The sequence below is a fragment of the Neoarius graeffei genome, chromosome 3 (assembly GCF_027579695.1).
Source record: "Neoarius graeffei isolate fNeoGra1 chromosome 3, fNeoGra1.pri, whole genome shotgun sequence".
In the NCBI taxonomy this organism is placed as follows: domain Eukaryota; kingdom Metazoa; phylum Chordata; class Actinopteri; order Siluriformes; family Ariidae; genus Neoarius; species Neoarius graeffei.
Genome location: NC_083571.1, coordinates 17,844,523 through 17,872,256, shown reverse-complemented (window position 1 = coordinate 17,872,256; position 27,734 = coordinate 17,844,523). Strand labels below are relative to the sequence as shown.

The 27,734-nt window shown below is 40.5% G+C and overlaps 2 protein-coding genes across 3 annotated transcripts in view; both read right to left on the bottom strand.

Annotated features, from left to right (window-relative positions):
- Positions 1–12,690, bottom strand: part of tpd52l1 (tpd52 like 1) — an 83,520-nt gene extending 70,830 nt beyond the window's left edge. For both annotated transcript variants that reach the window (XM_060916453.1, XM_060916452.1), the window contains exon 1: positions 12,563–12,690. In XM_060916453.1, the coding sequence (XP_060772436.1) occupies positions 12,563–12,581 (19 nt within the window). In that variant the 5' untranslated portion in view covers positions 12,582–12,690. The remainder of the gene's footprint in view (positions 1–12,562) is intronic.
- Positions 12,691–20,062: 7,372 nt separating this feature from the next.
- Positions 20,063–27,734, bottom strand: part of rnf217 (ring finger protein 217) — a 72,720-nt gene continuing 65,048 nt past the window's right edge. Inside the window, exons 4-6 of the mRNA XM_060916451.1 lie at positions 27,244–27,445; positions 24,174–24,245; positions 20,063–23,985 (exon numbers count right to left, since the gene is read on the bottom strand). Of these exons, the coding sequence (XP_060772434.1) occupies positions 23,900–23,985; positions 24,174–24,245; positions 27,244–27,445 (360 nt within the window). The 3' untranslated portion in view covers positions 20,063–23,899. The remainder of the gene's footprint in view (positions 23,986–24,173; positions 24,246–27,243; positions 27,446–27,734) is intronic.

The following is a 27,734-nucleotide window of genomic DNA, read 5'->3' as shown; positions in this document are numbered from 1 at the left end:
CTCCAGTTAATAAAAAACCATGGGTGAGTCTAGAATGTCCAATTCTACACCTTGTGTACACAACTTGATCATGTCTGCATGAAAATGACTGGGCTATCACTTGTTTCACTGTATTACATATGTCATGCAGCTTATTTCCAGCACATTCATCCCATTCGGCTTGCCATATATCACTTATGTAAGAACAAAGCACAGGTTTAATGTCAGAGACAGGGATTTGGCATTGAGAAATGTCTTCATTTAGGGCTCCTTTAGCAGCACTGTCTGCCTTTTCATTACCACTCAGGCCCATGTGACCAGGGACTAGGGCTGTGGCACAAACTGCAAAAACAATCTTGAAAATTGCAACAAAGGGACAATACAATACAGACCTGCTCAGAGCTCAAATCAATAAAGTGCAAGCTCAACACTGAGAAAGACATTTAGCCTAAATAAGAAAAGTGCTCTTTCATTAAATTATTTAAAAAAATAGATCTCCAAGCTATTAACCTGACTACTGAGAACCACTGGAACATTCACAATAGAGAGATCTGCAAAACCAATTTTTCTCTTTGCACACTTTTGAACTGAATGTTTTCTGGGTCTGCCTCTCAGATGTGTATAATTCCGGTATTGCCTTCTCTGTAAAATGTCTGCGACCAGGCAACTCCTATTTGGGATCGAGTGTGTTTAGTAATTTTTGGAAGCCTTGTTTTTCCACTATACTAACTGGGATCATGTCTTTGGCAATGACATTAGTGATTGCATCCGTTATGGCCCTCCATCTCTGACTCGTTTTCTCATATGGGGGGCTTTGGAGAACGAGGCCACTATGGTCGTTTGTTTAGCTTGTAGGGGTTTTAGCTCGTGGGCAAGTAGTTTGGAGTTTAAGAGACTCTTCATACTGTACCGGGTGAGTTTCAGGTGATGGAACATATTTGTAGTGCTGCTGCCTTTCATGATGACGACAGGTTTTTTTTTTTGCACACTTTACAAACTGGCATTTGCTGTTCCACGTCCTCCTCGCGATATCCAAAAAAATGCCAGTTGACTGACCCCTTACTAGTTCTTTTAGGAAGTAATTTGTTGCTGAAATTGACAGAGCTTACACGGTAGCCTATGCAACACCAGCGATTGCACGAACTGAGTCAGCACTGTAAACCAGGAAATCTTCCCGCCGGCAGTGTTGCCAGATACTGCTAACGTTTTCCAGCTCAAAATATGTTCAAAACCCGCCAAAATCCACTTAAAACCGCTCAATCTGGCAACACAACCGAAACTAGAAAATCTTCCCGGAAGTTCCTTTCAGCACCGAGATGTCGCCCGGGATTGGTTGGCGAGTGCGTGACGTTATTGTTTTCTTTACCCTTAGGCAGCCTCTCACGTTACTGCCTGAGGGACAGAGAGAAAACCACCGGAAAAAGGTTTTAAACAAACACGAAACAAACGCAAGTCGGAAGATGACCATAAAATACTCGATAATTACGATATAATAATTTTATGTATCGCACACAGAATTTTCGCGATATATCGAGTATATTCGATATATCACACAGCCCTACCAGGGACCCAGCAAAAAATAATGTCCATGTTAAGTTTAGTTAGGTGATCCACTTTTTCAAGTATTTTGGTAATCAGGGGGTGATCAGTCTTTAAAAATTCCAATGCCTGAAGGCATGACCTAGAGTCTGTGCAAATTAAAGATTTTTGTTGATTGGACTCTTCTATGTATTCAAGGCTCAAGAGCAAGGCTTGGGCTTCGGCTGTAAAAATAGAGCACAGGTTTGGGATGCGTATTCCACGCTGGTTAGAAGCCACTACCATTGCTGACGACACACAAGTATCCGTTTTTGAGCCATCAGTATAGACCCTTCCCACGTGACGTCACGACAAACACGGCCGCCATTTTGGACATGAACTACCAGTAGTCTACCACAGCCAACAACAAGGAACGACGGCGAAGCATCGAAAGGAATATAGCCATCAAAGAAAGTTTTTACTTTCAGCAAGACTTCCATCATGCCATTATATTGTTGTGCACCTGGATGTAGTAACCATCAACACACAAGGCAAGATTTATCATTTTATCGGATCCCGACAGATGCTGACCGACGGAGAAGATGGATGGTCTCTAAAATATTGGCAAAATGATGTTTATTGACATAGCAATCGTGTGTAACGGGAAGCATTTGCATATCCGAAGTGTTGTGTTTACATCAAAGATAAAATAAACCGATATGACAACGACTGCTGCTGCCAGGTTGGGGACACAAACTTCCTTTGTGGTCGATTCTGCTTTAAGGTAAGATGCATTTAATTATTAGTCTGCTGTGGGTTTGGAATCGGTAGCCTGACCGATTCGTTCATGTTTGTGGTGCCATTTGTTTGTTGACGCGTGTTGAAATGGAAGATTGGTTGTTGACATGATTTCCAGTGATGCTTTGGTGCTGCTGTGGATCAGATGTGTTGAGTCGCCTGACTTTTTTTTTTCCTTGTGTGTGGTATCATTGTTGACGCGAGGTCGTTTTTTGAACATGCCAATGCGGACACGATTTCCCCTGATGAGTTATGACTTCAGATGCGATGCGTGTGTGGAGGTGTGGAGTCCGCGTGATATGTGCGTAAGATAGGCTTCTCATATGTTTGGAGAGCCACGCTCTGAGACAAGCGCAAGCACCCCCCCAAGGGAAAAAAAGGGACCCCCCGAAAATATCGGCATAGTTCGAACACTGGGTTGGAGAAAGTAATGGCAAATAGTGAGTGCACAAACCATAGAAGGTAAACTGTACACAGCGCCAGGGCAGTGTGATGGTATGTCTACTTTTAGATTGTGTTAGCTTATCAATGAACACACTCGTCACTCGACGAGTTTCACGTCTTTACGACGGATACTTAAATGTGTGTTAGGTATTATTGTTGCAGTCTAAGCAGTCATTGTAGCAGCTAGATGAGTGAGAACCGAAAGGGTCTGTGCCATAAACCGTTATTTCTTCATGTCCAAAATGGCGGTCGCGTTTACAAAGGTCACATGAGTGAAAAGGGTCTATAGATTGGGATGTGCAAAGGGAAGCGTTATCTTACATCAAGGAAACAACTCTGGTACTCGCTTGGATGTGTGCTAGATTTCTTTCTATGACTTAGGTCCTGCATAATTACAGGTTGTCTCAAGGTCCAAGGGGGAGTGGAACAGACATATGAAGATTGCAGACTGTCCAGATCAATGTTCAAGTCCTCCAGGAAGGGTTGTATGCGTATTCCAAAAGGTCTGATAAACCTAGGTTTAGCTTCATAAAATTGCAAAAACTGGGGGTGAAAGACAGCACAGTAAGCAGGATTATTTTTGTTTGCTTTGAGTTTGATTGCATACTGTAGAGCAAGTTTTAAGCGCCTTAACTGAAGGGAGGGGGGTTCTCTTGCCTCCACATACAGGCTCTGAACTGGTGAGGTTCTGAAGGCTCCCAAGACCAGTCTTAAGCCTTGATGATGCACAGTGTCCAGTGTCTGGATGTATGATTTCCTTGATGATCCGTAGACAATGCTCCCATAGTCCAAACGGGACCTCACTAGTGCTCTGTAAAGACGCAGCAGCACAATCCACTCTGCTCCCCACTTTGTCTTTAATAGAACTTTTAAAATATCCAAAGTTTTAAAACATCTCTTCTTGAGACATTTCATGTGTGGAATGAAGGATAATTTATCATCAAAGTAAGTCCAAGAAATTTAACTTCTTTCACCACTTGGATTGGTGCACCATCCATGTAGAGCAGAAGATCATGATGTAATGATCCAAGTTAACAAAAATGAGTACAGACAGTTTTAGATTTAGAAAACTTGAAGCCATTTTGAATTGACCACGTACTGATCTTGTTTATGCATAATTGGAGTTGTCTCTCAATTGTACTCATATATTTTCCTCTGTAGCAGATACAGAGGTCATCGACATCTCATCTCATCTCATTATCTCTAGCCGCTTTATCCTTCTACAGGGTCGCAGGCAAGCTGGAGCCTATCCCAGCTGACTACGGGCGAAAGGCGGGGTACACCCTGGACAAGTCGCCAGGTCATCACAGGGCTGACACATAGACACAGACAACCATTCACACTCACATTCACACCTACGGTCAATTTAGAGTCACCAGTTAACCTAACCTGCATGTCTTTGGACTGTGGGGGAAACCGGAGCACCCGGGGGAAACCGGAGCACCCGGAGGAAACCCACGTGGACACGGGGAGAACATGCAAACTCCACACAGAAAGGCCCTCACCGGCCACGGGGCTCGAACCCGGACCTTCTTGCTGTGAGGCGACAGCGCTAACCACTACACCACCGTGCCGCCCGGTCATCGACATAAAGGCTGCAAAACAAATGTGGGCTGATTGCTTGTACGATACTATTGATTTTGACACTGAATAGAGTGACAGAGAATGCTGCCTTGAGGGACTCCTAGCTCTTGAAAATGTGGAGTTGAAAAAGTAGTACCCAGTTGCACCTGGAAATGTCTGTTGGACAAAAAGTTTGAGATAAAAATGGGCAGATGGCCTCTGAATCCCATGCAGTACAGATCCTTTAGAATACCATATTTCCACATTGTATCATAGGCTTTTTCAAGGTCAAAAAAAAAAAAAACTGCTACCACATGTTTTTTCCTGATGAATCCATCACGTATAAAGGACTCCAGTCGAATAAGGTGGTCCACTGTACTCTTCCCCTTCCTGAAGCCACATTGATATTCAGTCAGATGTCCTGCTGTTTCAAGCATCCAAACTAGTCTATTATTCACCATCCTTTCCATGGTTTTACATAAACAACTAGTTAAGGCTATTGGACGGTAGTTTGTGGGGTCAGTGTGATCTTTGCCTGGTTTGGGAATGGGGATAATAAATGCTTTCTGCCAATATGGTGGAACATTTCCTGATTCCCAGATCGCATTAAATATTGTCAGGAGATGGGCTAATGCACTGGATGGCGGGTTTTTTAAGAACTGATAGTGAATTGCATCAGGGCCCACTGCAGTATCATGGGAGTTCCTTATGGAGCAGAGAAGTTCATCCATTGAGAAAGGCTGATTGTACGGTTCTGAATTATCTGACAGGAAATTGAAGTCCTTTCCCTCCTCTTTCCTGCGCAGAGCTTGAAATTCAGGTCGACAATTTTCCACAGAGGAGTTCTTTTCAAACGTTTCAGCAAGTTTACCATCAATGTCCTGCTTTGTTGTCAGAAGACCTTCTTGACATTTCAAGTGCTGAACTTGTGAGGTTCCACCTTTTGCCTTCATCTTTTTAATAAAACTCCACACCTTTTTAGAGGATGCATCGGATGTAAGACTGGAAACATTGTCTCCAGCTTTGTGCTTTAGACTCATTGATAGTCCTACGTGCTTGAGCTCGGCAGATTTTCAATCTGGTGAGATTTTCTGTTGTTGGATGTTTGTTAAAAATTCTCTCTGCTTTCTTCCAGGAGTCAATGGCCTTTTTGCAGTTGTCATTAAACCATGGGTTGGACTTACGGTGGGGCTTTCCTGAGGTCTTAGGGACAGTTTCCTCCGCAATTGCTATCAATGTTTCAGTGAAGTGCTCAACAGGATTTTCAATATTTTGGGGTACGTGACCAAGTTGGGCGTCACAAAGGTGTTGGAAGACATTCCAGTTAGCTTTTTTAAGTTGCCATCTAGGAGGTCTTAACTGTATATCCGCTTCAGTAGATGTCATGATCAAGGGGAAATGATCGCTCCCACAAAGGTCATCCAAGGGTCGCCAAGAGAAGTCAAGCAAGATGTCAGGATCACATTGATAAATCAATTGCTGAGTAAGTGCCTGGATGTAAATAGGTAGAAGATCCATCATTCCACAGGCATAAGTCATTTTTAGAGATAAAATCTTCCAGAGTCTTGCCTTTAGCATTTGAATGATTCCCACCCCATGCAGGGTTATGTGCATTAAAGTCCCCTAAGAGGAGGTATGGGGTAGCCAGTTGGTCAGTTAAGTCATCCAGGTCGTGCAAAGTTACAGTGACATCAGGAGGAATATAGACGGAGCACAAAGTAACTACTTTATGACGTGTTATATGGACTGCCACCACTTGTAGATGAGTAGTAATTACAAGGTGGCTGTGAATTATGTCGTTCCGTACCAGGACAGCTGTCCCACCTGAAGGACGATGAACATTTGGGCCATAGGCATTAAACATTGTATAATTTTTAGTGCTGTCAAAAATGTCGCGTTATTATCGCGTTAACTTGACTCAATTTTAACGGCGATAATTTTTTATCGCGAGATTAACGCTCTGTGACATGATGTAGGTTTTTCATAAGCTTTTGAAACTGCCAGGAACTTGGAACAGAGACTTTGCTTAGAAAAACGATAGCAGCTAGACTGTAATGCCACTCCCCGCACAGCCAGAGTCCTCTGCCCTCCCCCCAAAGAACCAGCGCGGGCAGGGCGCGCTAGCCCCGCGCCTCGGGACGCAGAGCCACGGTGCTTGGCTTAGGTTTCGTTTTCCCATCGGCGGCTCCAGCCCGACTTTGCAGTGGCTGCGACAAGACGTGTTATGCTCTGCAATAAAAAAAAAAAACCCATTGGTACAAAGCAAGCCCATTCACTTTTTTATGCTGATAAGAGAATTACAATGGTTTTTCATGTGACAAAAATGTGCGATTAAATTGCAATTAATCGCGAGTTAACTATGACAGTCGCGACATTAATCGCGATTAAATATTTTAATCGCTTGACAGCACTAATAATTTTTTAAGGACATAATATTATTTGGCGATAGGTGAGTTTCTTGAAGACAGAAGACTAGAGGAGTGAAAAGAGCAGCTAATCGCTGCAGTTCAGAGAAGTTTGCTTTAAAACCACGACAGTTCCATTGAATAATATGGCTAGCTATTGTCATGTGGGTAGAACAGGAACAGGGCCCTTGCTCCTACTTTTGGGGGAGGAGCTTCGGCTACGAGGGGTTGAGGGTTCCTTCATTTCCACATCCTTATAGTTTCCATTCCTATGTTCTTGAATTGATTTAGACTGAGAAGTAGTATTTGTTGATTTCTTTTTCTCTTTTGATGGTTGGGAAGGTTCAATCATGACAGACGTTTGACTGGAAGAAGACTGGGAATTCATGTTTTTGTTTTTATTGGAAGTTGAAGATGTTTTGTTTCCACTAATCAATTGCGGCTTATCTTTGTTCAGCCAGGTAAAGTCTGTTTGACAATCAGTTGACTTCATAGGGGGTTTCGCAATAGAAGCAAAAGATTGCTGGAACTTGTATAAGGAAAATCCTTCCACCCGTTTCCTTGCCTGTGGATAGCTTATTTTCTTAGTGACCCTAATCCTTTGAAGTTCTTTCTCTTTAATCCATACAGGGCAGTCCTTTGATGAGGCTGGATTGGCAGTTGCAGCATTTTTGTGGTCTTGTACAGATTAGTTCATGCCCATCTTCTCCACAGGTACAGCAAACTGATTTATTTTTGCAACTAGCAGAGCCATGGCCAAATTTTTGGCACTTGAAGCATCTCAAAGGGTTAGGGATGTATTTATCCACCTGCACACTTAAGTATCTGATTAGGATTCTTTCAGGATGGTCATGTAGATTGAAGGTCAAGATGTAGGTACCAGTTTTTATGATTTTATCATCCTTTTTCAAGGTAATTCTCCTTACATGAGTCACGCCTTGCTCTTTCAATTCAGTAGCTATGTCAGCTTCTTCCATATCATGGAGGTCTCTAGTGCGGATTACTCCTTTGCAGCTATTCAGATGGGGGTGAGGGAAGGTCCGCATAGGTACTCCTGCTAAACTATTACAGTGTAATAAATTGTCTGCGTGAGACTTTCTTGAACATTCAACTAAAATCTGACCAGATTGCAGTTTCTTAACATCTTTAACAGCCCCTGCTATTCCTGAGATTCCTTTCTGAATCGCAAAAGGGGACAACTTAGCGAGGGGCATGTCTGGTGTTGCAGATTCCAGAACTATAAATTTGGGCCAGTTATTTATTTTAGGGGGGTATATCAATGCCATTTCAGAGCCATCATCCAAGTCTTGATCCATGAATCTTCTCTTATTGGGTTGATTAGTAGCCATATTTGTGGATAAAAATTCATCATCTCTGCTCCTCACCCACCTCGGAGCCCAACTAGGGGATGCACAGAGCTGTGGTTCTCCTCCAGATATGCATCAAGGATACAGGGATGGTATACTCGAGCAATTTAAACAAAAATGTTCATATCACTCGACTGACCCTCAGCCAAAGTCTTTAAGGAAAAATAAAAGACTTTGACAAGCCGATTGATTGGATCGGGCCCTTCCAACCTCCCGTCTAAGTGAAGTAGGAGCCAAAGCACTGTGTTGGACTTGTGGGAGCCGCAGCCAGCCACATTCCTCAAGTACCAGGCAATCGTCCTCCACTGACACGGGTAGCAACTTGCGGCAAACAAGTCGCCCCATTTGTCGCCTCTTACGATCAGCAAGGGGATGCTAGGGACCTATTCTACCCCGGGTCCCCATGGGGCGATGAAGGCAGAGAAGAGACATGATAAGAATGAGTGAGAGGAAGAGAATATGCAAAGTCAATAACGAAGCTGTACAGCGTGAGCTGGAATGTGCAATAAAAGGTTCATAGAATGAAGATGTATGACATGATCTTGAAATGTGCAAAACGGCAGTTCAGAGACAAAGTGCATTAAATGTCACAGATTGGACGTGTGAGGTTAGAGTCAGTGGGGGTCTCTGACATTATTGATGAGGCCAGCTGCAGTGGGGGGAAAAAAGCTGGCCTTATGGCATGAGGTTTTGGTTCTAATGGACTGCAGCCTCCTACCAGAGGGGAGTGATTCGAAAGGTTTGTGCCCAGGGTGAGAGGGGTCGGCCACAATCCTTTCTGCTCTCCTTAGGGTCCTGGACTCATACAGGTCCTGAAGAGATGGAAGGTTGCAGTCAATCATCCTCTCAGCAGAGTGAATGATGCACTGCAGTCTGCCCTAGTGTACCAGATGGTGATGGAGGAAGTGAAGATGGACTCAATGATGGTGGTGTAAAAGTGCACCATTATTACTCCACCTTCTGTAGCAATACACCTCTTCTCAGCTGTTTTGAGCTATAGAAGTCTTTCACTGACATCACAGATTTTTGTTTATCACGCAGCGGGTATTATTGCCAGGTAAACACAGAAACAGCCATGACAGTTAATAATGAAAATCAAGATGAGTGCAGTCACTGAATCTCTCTGAAATTATTAAAATTTAGATTATTCTAGCAGATTGCATTAAATCCAAAAGCTGAAACATGTAGGCATCACAAATCCATATAATTTACCCACAAATGTATTTACGCATTGTGCCCATTGCGTGTGTTCTCATGTTTCCTGCTTCAGATGGGTTAAATGCAGAGGAGGAATTTCGCTGTGCTTGAGTGTACATGTGACAAAAATAATGGCGGCTTCTTCTTAATTTACCCAGAAATGTTTTTATTCCACTTGAAAAGCATACGACAAACCAGCTACCGGATTTGGGACACTACGACATCCTGAATTATTTAGTATTTGGGACTTCTAAATACACCAGAGATGCTAAAGGCTTACAAAAGTACAGATGCCTAGCAATATTTCGAGGCAGGTTTCATGCCGGAATGTTATGGGAAATTCCTGATAAAGAAAAACACCTTATTATGACAAAGATGAGCTCAAACGTGGCTTTCTAATAGTAATAAACAAGCCAGGGCCTAGATCTAGCATATTTTATGGTGTTTAGCTGAGCCTACATTATCAGTACATAATAAACATGCTACTAGTCTATCCAAGCATTAGGTCTAAATATGTCGCGTCCAAAGCCCACATCCAGATATACATTTTAACGTTACATAGAGCTTTCACATTAACCTTATATAAAATGTTCTCTACACACACAAGAATGTTTTTATCGTCCAGTCTTCCAGTTTAACTGCAGCTCGCCATTTTTCTCGTTTTTCTGGGCTCACTGGGAAGCAGTGAAAAGTTAAACAAGGCTTATCTCCACGTCTGTTATTACATTTAAAAGCACTACAGGTCTCTGGTATTGTTCTTTTAGATGTAACTTCTACAAGTTTATCTGTAGATGTTTACCGAATTGGGCTTACAATCACTCGTATACACTTGTGCTGGCAAACACAAAACTTGCCTGGCAATGTGGCCGCATGAACAAATTCGCAGTTGCAATGAGAACATGAAAGTCCTCAATACACCTGACTCCACCCATCTAAGCTCTGGGAAACCACCTGCCCTGCACTGGCCCTGCCCCTTAGCGCTCTGCCAAACAATGTACACAGTAGAGACATATTTCAGTCAAAACTGTCAGTTGTATGTTAAATCATCTAGCATAATCAGTAATCAAAAGCCAAAGTCCCTCTCACGCCAGGATCTGGTCTTCCCAGGCAGTCTTCTGTCCCAGTACTAACCAGCTCTTTGAGGCACATGGGTGCGGCACCAATCTCCGTTTCGATAGCCCTCAGCCTCTTGCCTATACAGCTAGGGTTACAGTGGGGACTAGTCCTCTGGTAACCACGAGAGTTTGACTCCCCACTTGCATCTGTATTGCAGCGTGCGTTGCCAGACAGCAGTAGGTACCATTTTTATGATGGCCTTTGGTATGACCCAACCATGAGTAGAACTCGCGATCTCCCAGTCAAGAGGTGGACACACGTTACTCCACCAACTCGTGGTATTATCAGTAATAAGTATGTAATTTGTTATTCGTAATGTGGCTGAATTTCATGCAATTTCACATCAATGGAGTTGTAATAAAAAGGTACAACTGCTAAACCCTGCCCCCAAGCCTGAACTTAACGTTTAACCTTCAACTTTTTATATGCATTTGAAGTGTGAATTGTTTAAATGTTGTGAGTGTTAGACATGGTTATATGATGACTGTTCTTGAGAAACAGGTTACAGTTACTGTTTGTATCAGAGGTATACTATTTTGGATTTGTCATTCAGCAAATGTCATTATTACATCAAATATCATTTTAAATCATATTTAAAAGCATAAATCACCAACATTGCAATCATTGTGAGTCCTGGGATTTGAACTCGCATCCTTCTGACTACCCCGAAAGTGGATACTTTTACTTATGGGTGTGTGAAATGACAAAAGAACACTGCAAAATCTCTCTCTCTCTCTCTCTCTCTCTCACACACACACACACACACACACACACATGCATATGCATGCATATCATTGTCAACCTTAAAGGAACAGTCCACCGTATTTCCATAATGAAATATGCTCTTACCTGAATTGAGACGAGCTGCTCCGTACCTGTCCGAGCTTTGCGCGACCTCCCAGTTAGTCAGACGCAGTCCGACGCGCTGTCACTCCTGTTAGCAATGTAGCTAGGCTCAGTATGGCCAATGGTATTTTTTGGGGCTGTAGTTAGATGTGACCAAACTCTTCCGCGTTTTCCTTGTTTACATAGGTTTATATGACCAGTGATATGAAACAAGTTCAGTTAAAAAAATTGAAACGTAGCGATTTTCTATGCTATGGAAAGTCCGCACTATAATGACAGGCGTACTAACACCTTCTGCGCGCTTCGGCAGCGCATTGATATCTGAGCTCCGTATCAATGCGCTGTCGAAGCGCGCAGAAGGTGTTAGTACGCCTGTCATTATAGTGCGGACTTTCCATAGCATTGAAAATCGCTACGTTTCAATTTTTTTAACTGAACTTGTTTCATATCACTGGTCATATAAACCTATGTAAACAAGGAAAACGTGGAAGAGTTTGGTCACATCTAACTACAGCCCCAAAAAATACCGTTGGCCATACTGAGCCTAGCTACATTGTTAACAGGAGTGACAGCGCGTCGGACTGCGTCTGACTAACTGGGAGGTCGCGCAAAGCTCGGACAGGTACGGAGCAGCTCGTCTCAATTCAGGTAAGAGCATATTTCATTATGGAAATACGGTGGACTGTTCCTTTAACATTACAGTGCAAGCTGTGTTTTTCTGTTGTCATTCATTGTTTAACATCATCTTACCACATTCGTCTGCTTCAGGGGTCAGAATACTAGAAGCCAGTTCTGTCAAGGTTATAAACATGCAAAAACATGGCAACACAGAGACCTGAGTATTACCCTTACAGACAGGATTAAGTGCCAGACATTTTAAGCTAGCTGCACACTTTACAGCAATGCACACAGTACAAGCCAAGTCACAAGATTTCAGCAGTTTGGGCTTAAGTGAGCCTTGGGTCAACCATAAGGTCTTCTACATAAAGAAGTGTAAGTGAAAAATAAGATGCAGCAACAATCATCTGAGCTAAATATCAATCTCATGACCTTGGTTAGGTGCATGTTTACTGAAGAAAATAGCTCCAAACTGTTATTCACATGGATATAATTATACTTTTAAACATAGTAATAAGTAAATCCAGAGCTCTTACTACTCTCTGAGAAATTACATTGCATTGTAAACCCAAAGGATGATTAATAATGACAAATCACTTTTATCAGACTTTATTTATCTACCAAACATCAACTAGGTAAGTTGAAAGTCCAAGCTTTCCCCCCCCAGCAGATTATTTACAGAAGGAGAGCAAAAGAGAAGCTGAAGCTCACCTTGCTGTCTTTCCTCCATGTCACTCCAGTAAAATGACTGTTTTCAGTGTTCAGAGCCACAGAATTTTTATTTTAGTGGAGTTCAAGTCAGCTGCTGTTTAATCCAGGCCAACTCCCACATTTGATTCAGGGTTTGTGTTGCCAAATCACCGCTACAGAAAAAACAGGGTTGCCATGTTGGGGTTAACTCCTCAGGCTCCGTCCACTCTCTGGCTGTGTTCTCGTTAAATTGAGATACAGTACTGTGCAAAAAAGTCCTAGGCACATGTAAAGAAATGATGTCGACCCAAAATGGCTTAAAATAACGAAATTAAATGTTTCAACATTATAAAATACTAGAAACAGCAGTAAACCATAATAAATAAGACAAAGTCAATATTTGGTGTGAGCCGACCCTTTGCATGGTGGTGTAGTGGTTAGCGCTGTCGCCTCACAGCCAGGGGCGTCACTAGGCCTTTTTTACTGGGGCACAGTAAAAATCAGCTGTGCCCCAGTAAGAAAATGTTGAAAGATTTTCATAACAAACTAGTTTCTTTGGCAGATCATTTAAGTTGTAGGACAGAGTGTGTTTCAAACTTCTATCGCCTCTTCTTTCTAACTAATTTTCTGATTGGTCTGGGAGATTCTCACTGTAAACAGCGTGCGTGCGGCGTGCCATGAGTCCATTTAGCCTACTGGAGAGATGAGTCTACTCTCTGGATGAGTCAGAGAACGGGCTCTGGATGAGTTAAGGTAGCGTGAAGTTTTTGCAACAAAACTAAGCAAACCATATTCTAACAAACTCATTAAACTACATCGAATTAAACGATATTAAATTACTTTTCCAGATGGATATCAGACAATTCTTCTCACAAAGCAGAGACAGGGGCAGGGAAACAGTGACAGATGAGGAGGAGGGTGAGAGAGGTAAGATTAAGGTTGTAGGCTATGTGCTAGTCAGTCATAACTAACCAGCTAAGTTCGTGAATCATGAGAGTTGAGGTGACACGTTTAGCATCAGCATGCATTAAAAGCCCAAATGCCAACAATAAATTTTTTGGGGACTGGGATGTGTTTTCCGTCTCGTCGACCTATTCCTCGCATAACTTCATCCACGAGAGCAGGAGAATTATCCACTTTGCATAGGTTGGGGACAGGAACGTTAAGGTGCATTGTGCCGGGGGGGGCATTTTGTGTGTGTGTCGGGAGGGGGGGGTGCCCCAGTAAAGCTTAATTCCTAGTGACGCCCCTGCTCACAGCAAGAAGGTCCGGGTTCGAGCCCCGTGGCCGGCAAGGGCCTTTCTGTGAGGAGTTTGCATGTTCTCCCCGTGTCCGCATGGGTTTCCTCCGGGTGCTCTGGTTTCCCCCACAGTCCAAAGACATGCAGGTTAGGTTAACTGGTGACTTTAAATTGACCGTAGGTGTGAATGTGAGTGTGAATGGTTGTCTGTGTCTATGTGTCAGCCCTGTGATGACCTGGCAACTTGTACAGGGTGTACCCCACCTTTCGCCTGTAGTCAGCTACGATAGGCTCCAGCTTGCCTGCAACCCTGTAGAACAGGATAAAGCGGCTAGAGATAATGAGATGAGATGACCCTTTGCTTTTAAAAAAAAAAGTAGTCTCAGGTACAATGAGTGCAGTTTTATAAGGAAATGAGCTGTAGGTTTTACTGAGCATCTTGCAGAACCAGCCACAGTTCTTCTGGACACTTTGACTGTCACACTCGCTTCTTCATGTTGCACCAAAACCCAGAAGCCTTCATTAAGTTTATTTATTTATTTGAAAATTGCTTAATTATGAAATATGCTGCTCAGATGAAATATGCTGCTCAGATGCAAAATGTATTTATTTTATTTAAAAAGTGCTTAATTATGAAATATGCTGCTCAGATGCAAACTTTTTCTGTAAGATTTAATTTTGTGCTAGAAAACAAACATTTGTAACTAAAATGTTTTTGTACTGACTCAATAATATAGAAGTCATAAAATAGAAATCTATAACAAAGTTTGTGTGAAAAAAATAAGGTGCTTAAGACTTTTGCACAGTACCATATTTTTTAAAATATAATTTTTTATCACCTAATCTCTCTCTCTCTCTTAAGTGATTAATTTCAAAGTTTATTTGCTGACAGGTTGCATTTTGCTCTCAAACAAGTCACAGGTTTGAACATCTCTTGAGATTTTTAAACATAGAATTTAAGACAGAATAAGTAAATATACAAAATGAAGTTAACAAGGATCTATTCTAATGGCATGAAGATATGAAGGATTTTCAAATGATTTCCCCCGAAATTATAATTTGGGTAATAAGGTTGTAGTTGTACTTTCAAAGTGACCTCATCAGTCAACACGGTATTGCTTTTTCTCATGATCTTCAGAAAATATAGATCCTACTGAACACATGACTTGTAGAATATTATTTCACAGTATTTCATAGGGATGAATAAGTTCAGGTAACAGGATTGAGTGAAGGAAAACTAAAGTGTATATTAAAACAAATAAAATGTGACTCATTTAAAACACATGATATTTTTGCAGGTATGAGATGTTAAAAGTGCCCAAAGGCTTACTTTGTTTTCAAAATAAAGGTAATGGCCCACAAGTGGGAAGCCATGACCTAAAGGTTAGAGAAGCAGCTTTGGGACCAAAAGGTCACTGGCTCGATTCTCTGGAACAGTAGGAATGGTTGAAGTGCCTTTGAGCAAGGCACCTGATCCCAGGCTGCTCTGGGTATGTTGTATGTTGCTCTGGATAAGAGCGTCCGCTAAATGCCTGTAATGTAAAAGGATTCATATATTAATGCACAAAGATGATGAAGTGGAGTTATAGTGGGCTGGGTCCGATGCTGTAGAGGTTTTATTTAATGATTTATTATGTGAAATTTGCACATAGGTTGTTGTAAAGGATGCTTTGTCTGTGAATAAAATGCCTTTTACTTTTATTTTACATCTATTTTAACATGTAATATCAGTTAGACACAAATGGCACCTCAAGCATGTAATCACTTATAAAAGTTTTCTCTGAAAAAAAGCTGTAAACTATATTTCCAGGAAGATCATAAAAGAATATAAAATAATAAAATAATAGATCTAATCAATAACACCCCATATCTATAAATATACCATTGAGCACACATGCTTTCAGTGCACAGCATATTCTGAGAAAATGATACAACATCGATCTGGCAACCCAGAGGAGGAGTTTTTGAACACTAAGAACCAAAATTGCAACTGTAAGTACAGAAAGTTGATGTGATCACTGACCAGGAGACATTTCTCATTAAAAAAGAACCACAACAATGACAACCACAACTACTTGTGAATAATTTACTAAATTGTAGTACTTTTCAAGAAGCAAGCTTATATATATATATATATATATATATATATATATATATATATATATATATATATATATAAACAAACTAGCTTTAGCCTTTCTATTTTGAAAGTCATTTCAATTACTGTATGTGAATTTAAAGCACCAGCGACACCTGCTGTTAAAACATGGCTACAAGCGGCCATTTTGTTTTGGCTACCTGTTGTTTAGGCAGAATATTTATTTATACAGATATTTCCAAATGAAATTTAAAGATTCAAACACAATTTGTTCCCATATTATTCTCCTGTTTAAATAATCTGTACACTCGTTGATGTATTAGAACTGTATAATAACACAAATAGAAGCATAACAATCATGTTATAAATAATACAGTAAATTAGCAGGTTTTTGTACTAACAGTAACAATTAACTGCATTGTGATTTACATTTTTGTGATCTGTTATATGCCTGTTAAATACCGTATTGAAATTCTTTCGAGCACTTTTCATCAGCAAGGAAATCCCCTGTGGTGCTTTGTGGGAACGCGGGATATCATTTGTTGTCAGTAACAGCTGTATCCTGGTCAGGGTTGTGGATTGACCCAGAACCTGATTGATCAAACCTCAGACCCTGAAGCTGTAATGCTGTAAACATATGACCTGATGTTTAGTGAAACACATTTGAAAATAGCTTACCGAGTGCTGTGTATTAATTGCTGGTTTGGTGAATTGATTGATAAAATGTTGGATATAAATTTCTGGAGGAGCAGCGAAATCATGAGAGTCAACTATTTGATAGTCATGTGTACAAACTGCATGACAGTATTGCCCAATGCATTAACTTCTGATAGCATCATCCATCTAATTTATCAGTAACTTGAAAATGACATTATCAGGTTTGAGCAATGAATTATTTCACTTCTGTTGTTCAACAACAACTACTACTACTACTCCTCAAAACACACACAGGCAGCACAATTTGTGATTGTCAATTTTTTAAGTGTTTCAAGTCGATAATATTGAACTGTGTTCATGATGTGTTTCCTCCAAATACCAGAAAAGTTGTAACCCCTCCATTTCCCCCCTAGTACCATTGCTTTATTTTGATTGGACAAAGTTTCTCCTTCAAAGGCATTTTTTTTTTGGGGGGGGGGGGGGGGGGGGGGGGGGATAAAATAAATAATCCTCCTCATTCTTGTTTATTACATCTGCACCTGTATTTCACATGCTGATGATGTGTTACAGATGTGTAAAAATATCAGCTGGAGATCAAATCTAGGGAGTGTTTCACTCTGACACTGAGATCAAATCTAAGGCGTATTTGACTCTGAATCACTTAAGCTGCATAAATCTACAGTCTGGACTAGAAAGAAATCAGGCCCAGCCTCACATCTTCATACCATTCTGTATTTTCTAACAATCATTAAAAGTGCTTTTGCACTTGTTTCAACAAAAATCCAAAAATATTCCCCTTTTAGACATTTAACAGCAAATAAACAGAGAAACCACTTTCTTCCCACTGCTCTGAACACATGGCTGGATCAGAGCCGCCTGGATCAACAGGATGTTCATGTCAGAGAATCAGTGAGGCTTGGGGAACACGTCTCAGCTCAAGAAGCAGATCTTTAAAGCTGCAACTCTGACAACTGAGACAAAGTGCTGAGGTGGGCAGGAAATGGAATCCATGGAAGTGTTCACTGAGTGAAACTACTTACTACTTGCAGAGGAGAAAAAAATGGAGGTTCATTCCAAAAGGAAACACAAGATCTGCATTTGTGCTGTCTAATCAAGAACATGAATAATAAGGGGCAAGCACCAGAACTGTCAAATAATTCAAAGGTGATGAAAACAGATACAAAAGAGGTCTTTGTTCAAATGTGTTTGATACAGTAAGTGTGATTTGCCATTAAATAGGATTGGAGAAAGGAGACACAAACTTCTTTATATAAAAGATTGAGAGAAATATATATGATTGAGAAATGGAAGGGGATTAAGCATGACACTTTCCCACACAAAGCTATCCACATTCACTAGATATGAGCAATTGCACACTCTGACTGGCTACTCTACTACTAGGATCTCAGCTCACATACCGGAAGTAGAGAAAAGCAAAATGGCAGAGCACATCAAGTCAGATATATCACTTTGTAATCAAGTATTTAAAAGAAACAGAAATAGCTAAAAGAATACGCCCCCCTCCCCCATAGCTCCTGTTCCACACTCCAGCCCAGTTGGTGGCGCCAAAGTGCCAAAAACCCTAAAGAGAAAAAAATGGCGGCATGTGTTACTGAACCACCCGCGGACGAAATGAAAACTTTCCTTGAGTTTATATTATTATAGCATTTTTCACAAATTGTTACTGTCATTTCGCCGGTTTGCTTACATTCTAAGTGGAAATTATTTTGTTGGACGTTTTTTGTATAGTTTTTATTTATCAAATTTGCAAAAAATAACAGTAAAAATGCTCCGTTTCTCAAAATTGAGTGAAATGTGGATAGAATAAGTTATTCCACTCAATCTCGTCGTACATGGCTCATAGCCAACTCGGCACTACACACCTCATCGGCTCATGTACGACTTTATTTCATGGAATAACTGTTAAATATATATTCTCCCACCACTCTGTCTACACTCACCAGCCACTTTAGTAGGAACTTGTTTTTGATTCTAAGATTCCTGTTCTTGGCTGCAGGAGTGGAACCCAATGTAATCTTCTGCTGTTGCATGCTGAGATGCTTTTCTGCTCGCCACGGTTGTAGAGTTGCTATGAGTTACTATATCCTTCCCGGCAGTTTGAACCAATCTGGCCATTTTCCTCTGCCCTCTCTTATCAACAAGACATTTCCACCCACAGAACTGTCGCTCACTCAATGTTTTTCGCACCATTCTATGTAACCTCTAGAGACTGTTGTGTGTGAAAACCCCAAGAGATTAGCAGTTTGTGAAATACTCAAACCTGGTTCAAACCAACACCCATGCCACAGTGAAAGTCATACTTTGAAATCACAATTTTCCCCATTCTGATGTTGGAAGTGAACATTAACTGAAGCTCTTGATTTGTATCTGCATAACTTAATGCATTGTACTGCTGTCAAGGGATTGGCTGATTAGATAACTGCATAAAACAGCAAGTGGATGGGTGTAGAAATTGTTCTGTACATCATAGACACACTGCCTGCTATTACTGCCTGCTTTTGTTTGCAGAAATGTATTACCTTTAATTCTAATAATTGTACTATACTATAAAACAAAATCTCCCTGGTGTGGTGTGGGAGTATTTTTGCAGTTCCCATTTTGACCACTCAGTGCAATAATAACTTATGGTGCTAAATGGGGCAATAAAAACGCTGCCCCATGATTGATTATTCAACATCTAGAAAGGCGAGCAAACTGTGAAACTTGTCTGTGAAATGACAATTTACTGAGATGGTTGCTTTCTTAAAGGAGTTCATTAGTATATTCACAGAATTTAAAATGGATGGCGTTTTGAACAAGGACTTTGTAAATGAAGATTCATGTATGTTCAATAGCTGACATTGTATATATGTACAGACCGCTAGTGACAGCTGAACAATCAGACCTGAAATGGATATCTTGCACTGTCAGATTCTGCTTTGAACCTCATGTTGTTTTGAAGCAGGAGGTTTAATCGCCAGGATGTTATCTGACTAATGCAATCTCACAGCTGTCTACTGCTACAGTTTACCAGAAATCATTAGAAGTAGATGAATCAAGATCTAAAGAGTCAATCTTCCAGCCTGTGTACCTAATATAACCTCTCACCATCAAACCAGTTGGAAGAGATCAACCAGGCCAAGCACTCTGTTCTTTGTCTCAACATACTGACAGCTGGAATAGTGCATAGAGCGTTTTTTTGTTTTGTTTTTTTTAAATGCAAGAAATCCCAGGACAAGAAATCTTTGCTTTAACAATCAGGAGTATGTGTATTTCACCTGAAAAATCATTACATACTCCTTTGTGCTGTACATGTCCACTCACGTCACGTAGGTGATCACTGATTTTGTTGCACCAAATTTAACAAAGTGACCCCTTATTCTAAGCATAATTAACTGTAGATTTCAGGTATCCAATAAAACAAAACTTTTAATTTTTTTTAACCAACTGGTGACATGCCCCATTTTTAGAAAGCTGTAGCATAAAAAACAGACAAGAAAAACTGTTGTACCTGCACAGTGTTGGCTGTATTGTGTGATCTTTTATTATTAGCATTAAGGCCAAAACCAGATGATATTTGGGTCCCTCTTAACATGTCCTCCTGATTAATAAACAAATCGTGGCAGGTCAGTTTAATTCCATATAACCACTGTCTGTCAAAGTGGACTGACGTGACAGACTCTGAAGTTAAAGTGCAGCAGCATTACACGATTAAGCATTGTAAGAGGATTTAGGGAAAGTACAAAAAAAGAAAAATCCAGAGAGAAAGAGAGAAATAAAACATACATAAGGCTTTACCAAAATTCATAATCATAAAAAAAGGATTGTGCGGTGGTCTCATACATGTACCACAGGATCATTTGGAAAGTGTGCATGCACTCCTCAATCATGTGGCTGGAAATTCAAATGATAATTAAAAATAAAATAAAAAAAATCCCTCTAATACAAACCCATTTACAGCATATTAAAAGGCACAAGAGGATAAAAGATACATCAGTAATACCACTGAAAGCGGCCCAGTCAGGACCTTTGGCTCACAGTAGAGTGCAACAGCAGGTCTTGAATAAATGTTCATCGACTTGTGACTCATGGACCTGTGACCTTTTTCTCATTTCTGATTCTCGATGCAAGTGCAGTGCTGTAATCCTTAAAATAAAACAAACACCAAGTTGCAGCATTGCAGGAGTGAGAGTTGTCTGTGTAAGTCCAAATGCACTCCCTGAGAATAAAAGTGCCATAAGCTGTCCAGCCTGATTTTTTTTGTGTGTATAAAATATGTGAGATTGTCATCACTGAAACACCGCAAGCTGCTTACTGACACCCACGTTCAACACCGTGTCTTTCTTGAGTAATGTACACACTAATCACAAACACACTACAGTCACTGAGCAGAATATTCAACACTGGATATCAATGAGATCTTTTCATCGCAGTTATAGTCGCCGCTCCTCAATAATGAATAAACAGACATCACTGGTGTCAAAAGTCAGATATGGAATATTGTGTGCAAAGCTCAAACATACTGGAGGTTCATTTCTACTAGATGAACCTGAGAATAAATAGATATACAGTACATATGTACTGAAGAATGCAGAGGTTTCTTCAGGACACGGTGGAGAAGTTCTCCATGGGGACAAATGTACATCAGACCTCGTTTACACTTCATATCATCATGCATTTTTTTTAATTATTGTAAAAATGTGCAATACAGCTACAGCATGAACTGGACTTGGCGAGTTTTTGGCATCCCTCATGTGTGAGCCCCAGACATGAATATTTACATGTATTCACACGACCATGCCAAATTTAGATTTACTCCATGTGTGTCGCACAACGGGATTTTTTATACCAGACGCTCTGTTTATAGAATGCGTAGAAACAGCATTGAAAAGCACGCAAAATTTTGCACCATTTTCACTGGCTGATCTAGTAACCTCCTCTCATCTCATTATCTCTAGCCGCTTTATCCTGTTCTACAGGGTCGCAGGCAAGCTGGAGCCTATCCCAGCTGACTACGGGCAAAAGGCGGGGTACACCCTGGACAAGTCGCCAGGTCATCACAGGGCTGACACAGACACCCATTCATACTCACACTGATCCAGGAACCATCAACGAATAAATCACCTCAGTAGCACCCCTATGGGACACATTTACCACTTTTATCATCCATGACTGAGACAAGTATCGATCTTCCTTCTGCCATAAAAATCAGCGAATGACATTTTGATTTGTCGTGAAAATGCGTCGATCATGCGAGTGCAGTTTTCGCACAACATTTGCTTGGCAGTGCTAATATTTCACCACGTGTTTTCTTGACCTTCCAAACAGCATTTTTGGTCTGTTGCTCAACAAATCTGGGAAATTTGCCAATAATTTACAGTCAAAATTGTCTCCTGATGGATTCATCTGTAGTCAGTGGCTGGAAAATGGACCATTTTGGCTTGTTTGCACATGATTTCATGTCAGATTTACAGTAACTTCCCTTGGTCCAATTTCACTTTGGTTTGTATTTCCTGCATATGGAGGCTTAGTAGTGTAATGCAGCAGGTATAACTTAAAATCCGTAATCTGAGCATCTGGTATGAAAATCTGGTGGACTCGCACACACTGTAGATCTGAAAACTGAAACAGGTTTCTCTTTTGCATGTAAACTTGTAGTATTTTAAAGTCTGGAAACGAAGAATCGCATTTTCAAGAATCAGTTCTGACTCCACTTCAAGATACCAGCACATTGCTTGCCGAAAATCATCTACTACATACTGATTTCATTACAATTAACATGTAAAAACATGAATATTCATATATTTCTATGTAACCCTGAAAACTGTCTCTTTATACCTACCTTTTCACCTATTTACAACCTACAACAATTTTTTTTTTAAATGAGAACTGTTTATGTTGGATCTGCATCACAAGCATCATCATTATCATCACTGCCGAACCTGATCCGGGCTTGAGGAGAACCATATTTGGTTGACTTGGCCAGAATTGAAGCAGCAGGGTGGCCAGTCCCTTTCTGGGCACTTACACACACATTCACACCGATGGGCAATTTAGAGTAGCCACTTAACCTAAGTGGACTGTGGGGGGAAACTGGAGCACCCAGACACGGACAGAACATGCAAACTCCACACAGAAAGGCCCCCGCCGGCCACTGTGCCATGTAAAGGTATCTGCAGAATCCTACAGTATCTGCAGAATCACTGAACTGAGATAAATGGTAGTTTGCCTTGGTTTGACATGGTAAATTCGCAGTTACTGCAAATTTCAAACACTTGGAACTCGAAGCTGGAGCAAGGTAGAGCTACAGAACTTTCACATATAATAGAACAGATATGTCACCAAAACTTCAGACGCAAAACTCAATTTCACAAAATATGCAGATACTGCAGTTTGCCTTTGCACGGAAGCACTGGGTTCAAAACCAGAACCTTCTTGCTCTGAGGTGATGGTACTAACCGCTGCACCACCGTGCCGCCTGCATCACAAGCACGTCATGTTAAAATGCTAAATAGAAAATCATGGCAGGAAGAGACAAAATAAAAATAATAAATAAAATTTAAAAAATAAAAAACCAACCCAAACCTAGCACGTGTCAGTGAATGGGATGTTTCTATGCTAAAAGCACACCTGATAAACAGCACTTTTGGTTTTACTGACCAGACACTACTGCCCTGTCCTCTTGTTTTAATTTTACAAAATTACAGTTTTGTGAATTTACAGCTTGATAAAAATCAGCACAGACGTGAGTTTTTCACATTTTGCATCCTGCCACATTTTGCATCCTTTATTTTTATTTGTGTTTGGCCTGATGGTTGCTCTAACTAAAAAAATAAAATAAAGAAAATAAAAAAAGGGCCTCAATGAGGCTATAGCTCATACTGGCCACTGTTGTGTGCAAGTTTGAAATCCGATCAATCCTGTGGGAGGAATAGCGATTTTTGTAAATTGTGGATGGACGGATAGATGGACATGTGATCTGGCCTGGCCTACAGCCGGATGAGCAAAAAAAAGCCGAAACATCAACCTTTCACATATCCCCTGCATTGCTCTACAAAGTTGCTACGGCTAATCTGTAAATGTTGGCATCCCTGCTGCCTAATAAAAAACAGGTATAACCTCTGCCCTGACTGACTCCCAAACTCCACTTCACCATCTTATTTTTATACCGCGTGAGAGAAATGAAAGTCAGCTCTCACCATGCTGTCTGAATGCATATAAATATCAGGGGCTTGTTTGGATATGGATATAGATATGGATATCCAGATCCACAATGCATGTTAGTGTGAAGTGTAAACAAGGCCTCCGGACTGACACAAATGGCATGGTGGTGATCTCCCAGGCAGTGAGTCAGATCAGCGAGTCAGATCAGCATCCGAATTTCACGTCTGATGCCATTGGGGTGTTTATGCTTCTTACACATGTAGTAAATGGGAAATACAACCAGACCTGAGGAGAGATCATAAACAGCAGAGGATATTTCAGTACTAGCGAGAGCTTTGTGTGTATCTACGGTTCAGATATGAAACAATAGGTAACATGTACTGAATTTTATCTTTAAAAAAAGTATAGTACACTACAGTAATATTGTAAAATCTAACTTAATTATGAATCCCTTCAAATAAATGAAGTCGTACCTATTACAAGAGCCAAGGCTCCGATCACCACCACCAGGACAATGAGCACTGGTGCCACCAACAGTTTACTCGCTGCAGAATGAGCAACACAACAACATTAGGCCTGGCAAAATCAGACCAAAAAAAGAATAAACCTAGGCATTTAAACAGGACAAAATTAATGGCACTCTGTAAAGGGGGAGGAAGTTAGTGTGTGTCTGTGGTAGCTGGTGCACTTCAATCACTGAATATTTACTCCATTTACAGCAGCGAACATGGACACTGAAATAGCACGAACACCCGAAATGTGCAATATCTTTTGAATGTGTGTGTTTTTTTTTTTAATGTGTCTTAGTATTGATCTTTTATGTTATTTGCATCAGCAAAGGTCAGCCAACAAATTTCGTTGCACTGTACTTGGGCTTTACAATGACAATAAAGGTCTATCTATCTGAACTACATTACAGGAAGACTGCGCTCAAGAGCTCGTGATGCTCTTTCATGGCTAGTCGTCATTTAGTCATTTTCAGCTCTGTAAGCTTTGCCTTTTATAGAGTTTTGTGGGCGTGTCGAAATGTAAATCAGCTTTGCCGTGAATTCACGACTGATTGATAAACACCAATATAGACACACGAGTATGAATAAAACCAGGTTTGTAAATCAGTCTCCATCGAAGACAATAATTTAAATTGCATTTACGGCATTTGGCAGACACCCTTAGTAAACAACCCAAAGACAAGAAGTAAACGTTAGCCATTCAACACACTTATGTTTATACACTGTATGCATATTCTGGATTCTCTTGCAGGCAACAGAGCATCAAACTGTCTGTTAAAGCTCACAATTCATCCCACATCAGTGCTGTTTCAGGAAGTTTTGACAGGAAGTTAATGACTGCTGCTGACCGACTTGACCTGCAAAGCTCCAAAATGCTGAACACTGAGCTTTTGTTTTGCTGTTGAAGTGACCAGGCAGAACCAAAACCCATAAGTAGCGAGTTCAAACAGCGGTCAACATGGTGGTTGTATAATCAATGAATGCACCAATTTTTTTTTTCAAAATTTCATGCCTTTTTAGGTGGGATTTTTTAAATACTTTTTATTGGTGCTGCTCATAATCTCTTTTGATAATCTTAATTTCCCATGTCTAAACATGTTCCATACATAAATTAATGCACGCAGCTTAAATATGCATATATTCAACCTACGCACGCTCCAGAGAGGTGCACCTACAGCACTGTCTGGAGCGTGCTTTTGTTTTGATAGCTCAAGGGTTTCCTCCAAAACACTAGTTCCTCATTAACTTGGAAAAAGAAGTTTCGGCACGTGACTGGGGATACCCGAGTGCATTGTGGGATGCGTGCATACGCAGATTTAAAACCATATATACTACAGCTTGTTCAACACTCAAACCATACAGTTGAACCGTCAGCGAGCCTCGCAAATTTGTCACAAATTTTCTCAGTACAATAGGCAAGGAACAATGGCATGATCTGCACAAAAAAGCAGATGTAGCAAGACAGATTGATCTCGTGCCCAATATGGTGCTTTCATTTCGATTATTTAAGCTGAAGAATACCAGCACCCCTTGTTTCAGAATTGTCAGTTATATGCAAATGAGGTTAAAACAACATGTTGATATGCATATTTCCTTCATGGTGTTTATAGCCACATTTTAAATGACGGCCAAAAGCATGGTTTGGCTCCTGAAAGCATTTTCAGCCAAACTTACTGGCAGAATATATTTTTTTACGTTACCGGTATTTAGGCCTAATTATTGCATATATGCAAATTAACATACATATGCAAATTAACTGTTGAGACACTTTAAAGATGTTTATGGCCAACAGAAACTTCCAGATATTATTCAAGCAACAAAATCAAAAGAAAATCATAATACAATTTATTAAAAGAAAAGCATAACACAATTTATCCTCATAAACCATATGTAAATTAGATACATATATGCTAATTAGCCTCATTAATTATGCAAGAATGTTTAAAAAAATTGAAACGCCTGAATTCTGCAGGGAAAAAAAATAATGTCGCACAGAAAATTTAGTCAAATTTGGCAATTTAGTAACAAATCTACATAGTTTTATTACCAGGATTAGCACTCTTTTTCCTCTTAAAAATAAAGCCATTGTTCCTTGCCTATTGTTTTATACAGGCCCATTTCCCTGAAAAGAGCAATATCCAAGACCTAAAAATGTCCATAAAACCTGAACCACTGGATTGATTTACCTGATTTTTTTTATTAATCAGCATATTTCAAAGATTAATAATTTATCAGTTTTACATCTCTTGGCTATATTTCAAATTTCTGTCTGAACTCCCTACCATAAGACAGGTTCAGTGTTTTAAACCGTATCAGTTCGGGTGTAACCCTACAGCATGGAGTGTGACTCAACACGACATGACATGCCTCTACATGTGACCAAAGCCATGTGAGCATCTTGTGTTGTTTTAGTAAATGAACAATAAAAAAAAAAAAAGAGGAACATACTTCCTTGCTACTTCACTGAGCACCCCTTCTTTAAAAAAAATAATAAAAATTCTAGTCATTAACTTATGGTGTGTTCCAGTAGAATGTGTTTACTGTTTTTCCACATGAGCGATTAATGACTCCAACTTGACACTAAAATTTTCCAACAGCTCGAGGTTTATGAACTGTAACATCGTTCATGTTTCTCATTAGAGCAGAACCCTTAGAAAGGTCGATTTGTGCTTGATGCCAACTTGCTAAGTGTAATTAGTGTCATTTTAATCATTTCTTAATAATTAACCAACAGATTTGAGGTAAACATTGATATTTCTCATGGTTATGTTGATTATGATACGAGTCACTCACCCTTTACAATGTATACACACACACACGATACGGCAGCCATGCATTCACTGGTTAAATCATCAGACTCAGTCTTTAGCTCGTTTATATCCCATTTATCCCTGTTGCCAAGCAACAACACTCTCACACTTTAAACAATAACCGCCATATGAGAAAGCAGATTGTTGCGCATATAATATATAAAACACAGGAAAGTGCTATGTTTAATAACAGTGTTTATGAGGAAACAGCTAAACAAACTCACCGCACACGGATCCACGGATGAAGCGGCGCAGGTGCGGTTTCTCAGGTAGGTAACGGTACTTGCAGCCGAACACACTCAGGTTGGAGGTGTGATCCCCGAAAAAGCGCAGCTGCCGATATTTTTCACCGCAACGGTAACAGAAGTTGGTGTTGCATTGCGTGCAGGTCATGTGATCACAGCCATCTACCCTCTGGATGTGGACCTGAAGGAGGATGAGGAACAGATTGAACTTGACTTTTGGCCAGGGCTGTTTATGATTGTTTTGATGGCTTTAAGCAACTGACACACATATGCAGCTGCTAAAGGTCTGCGAGCCAGCAGAGGGCCCCGTAGCACAAACTGCTGAAAAAGTTAATGCTAGCTAAAACAGAAAGGTGTCAGCATTAACTGTTTCAGCACTTTGTGCTACAGTAGCTTTTCTCTGGGATTGGACCATATGGGCTAGCCTACATGCCCCATGTAAATCAATAAGCCTTCGACACCCATGACCT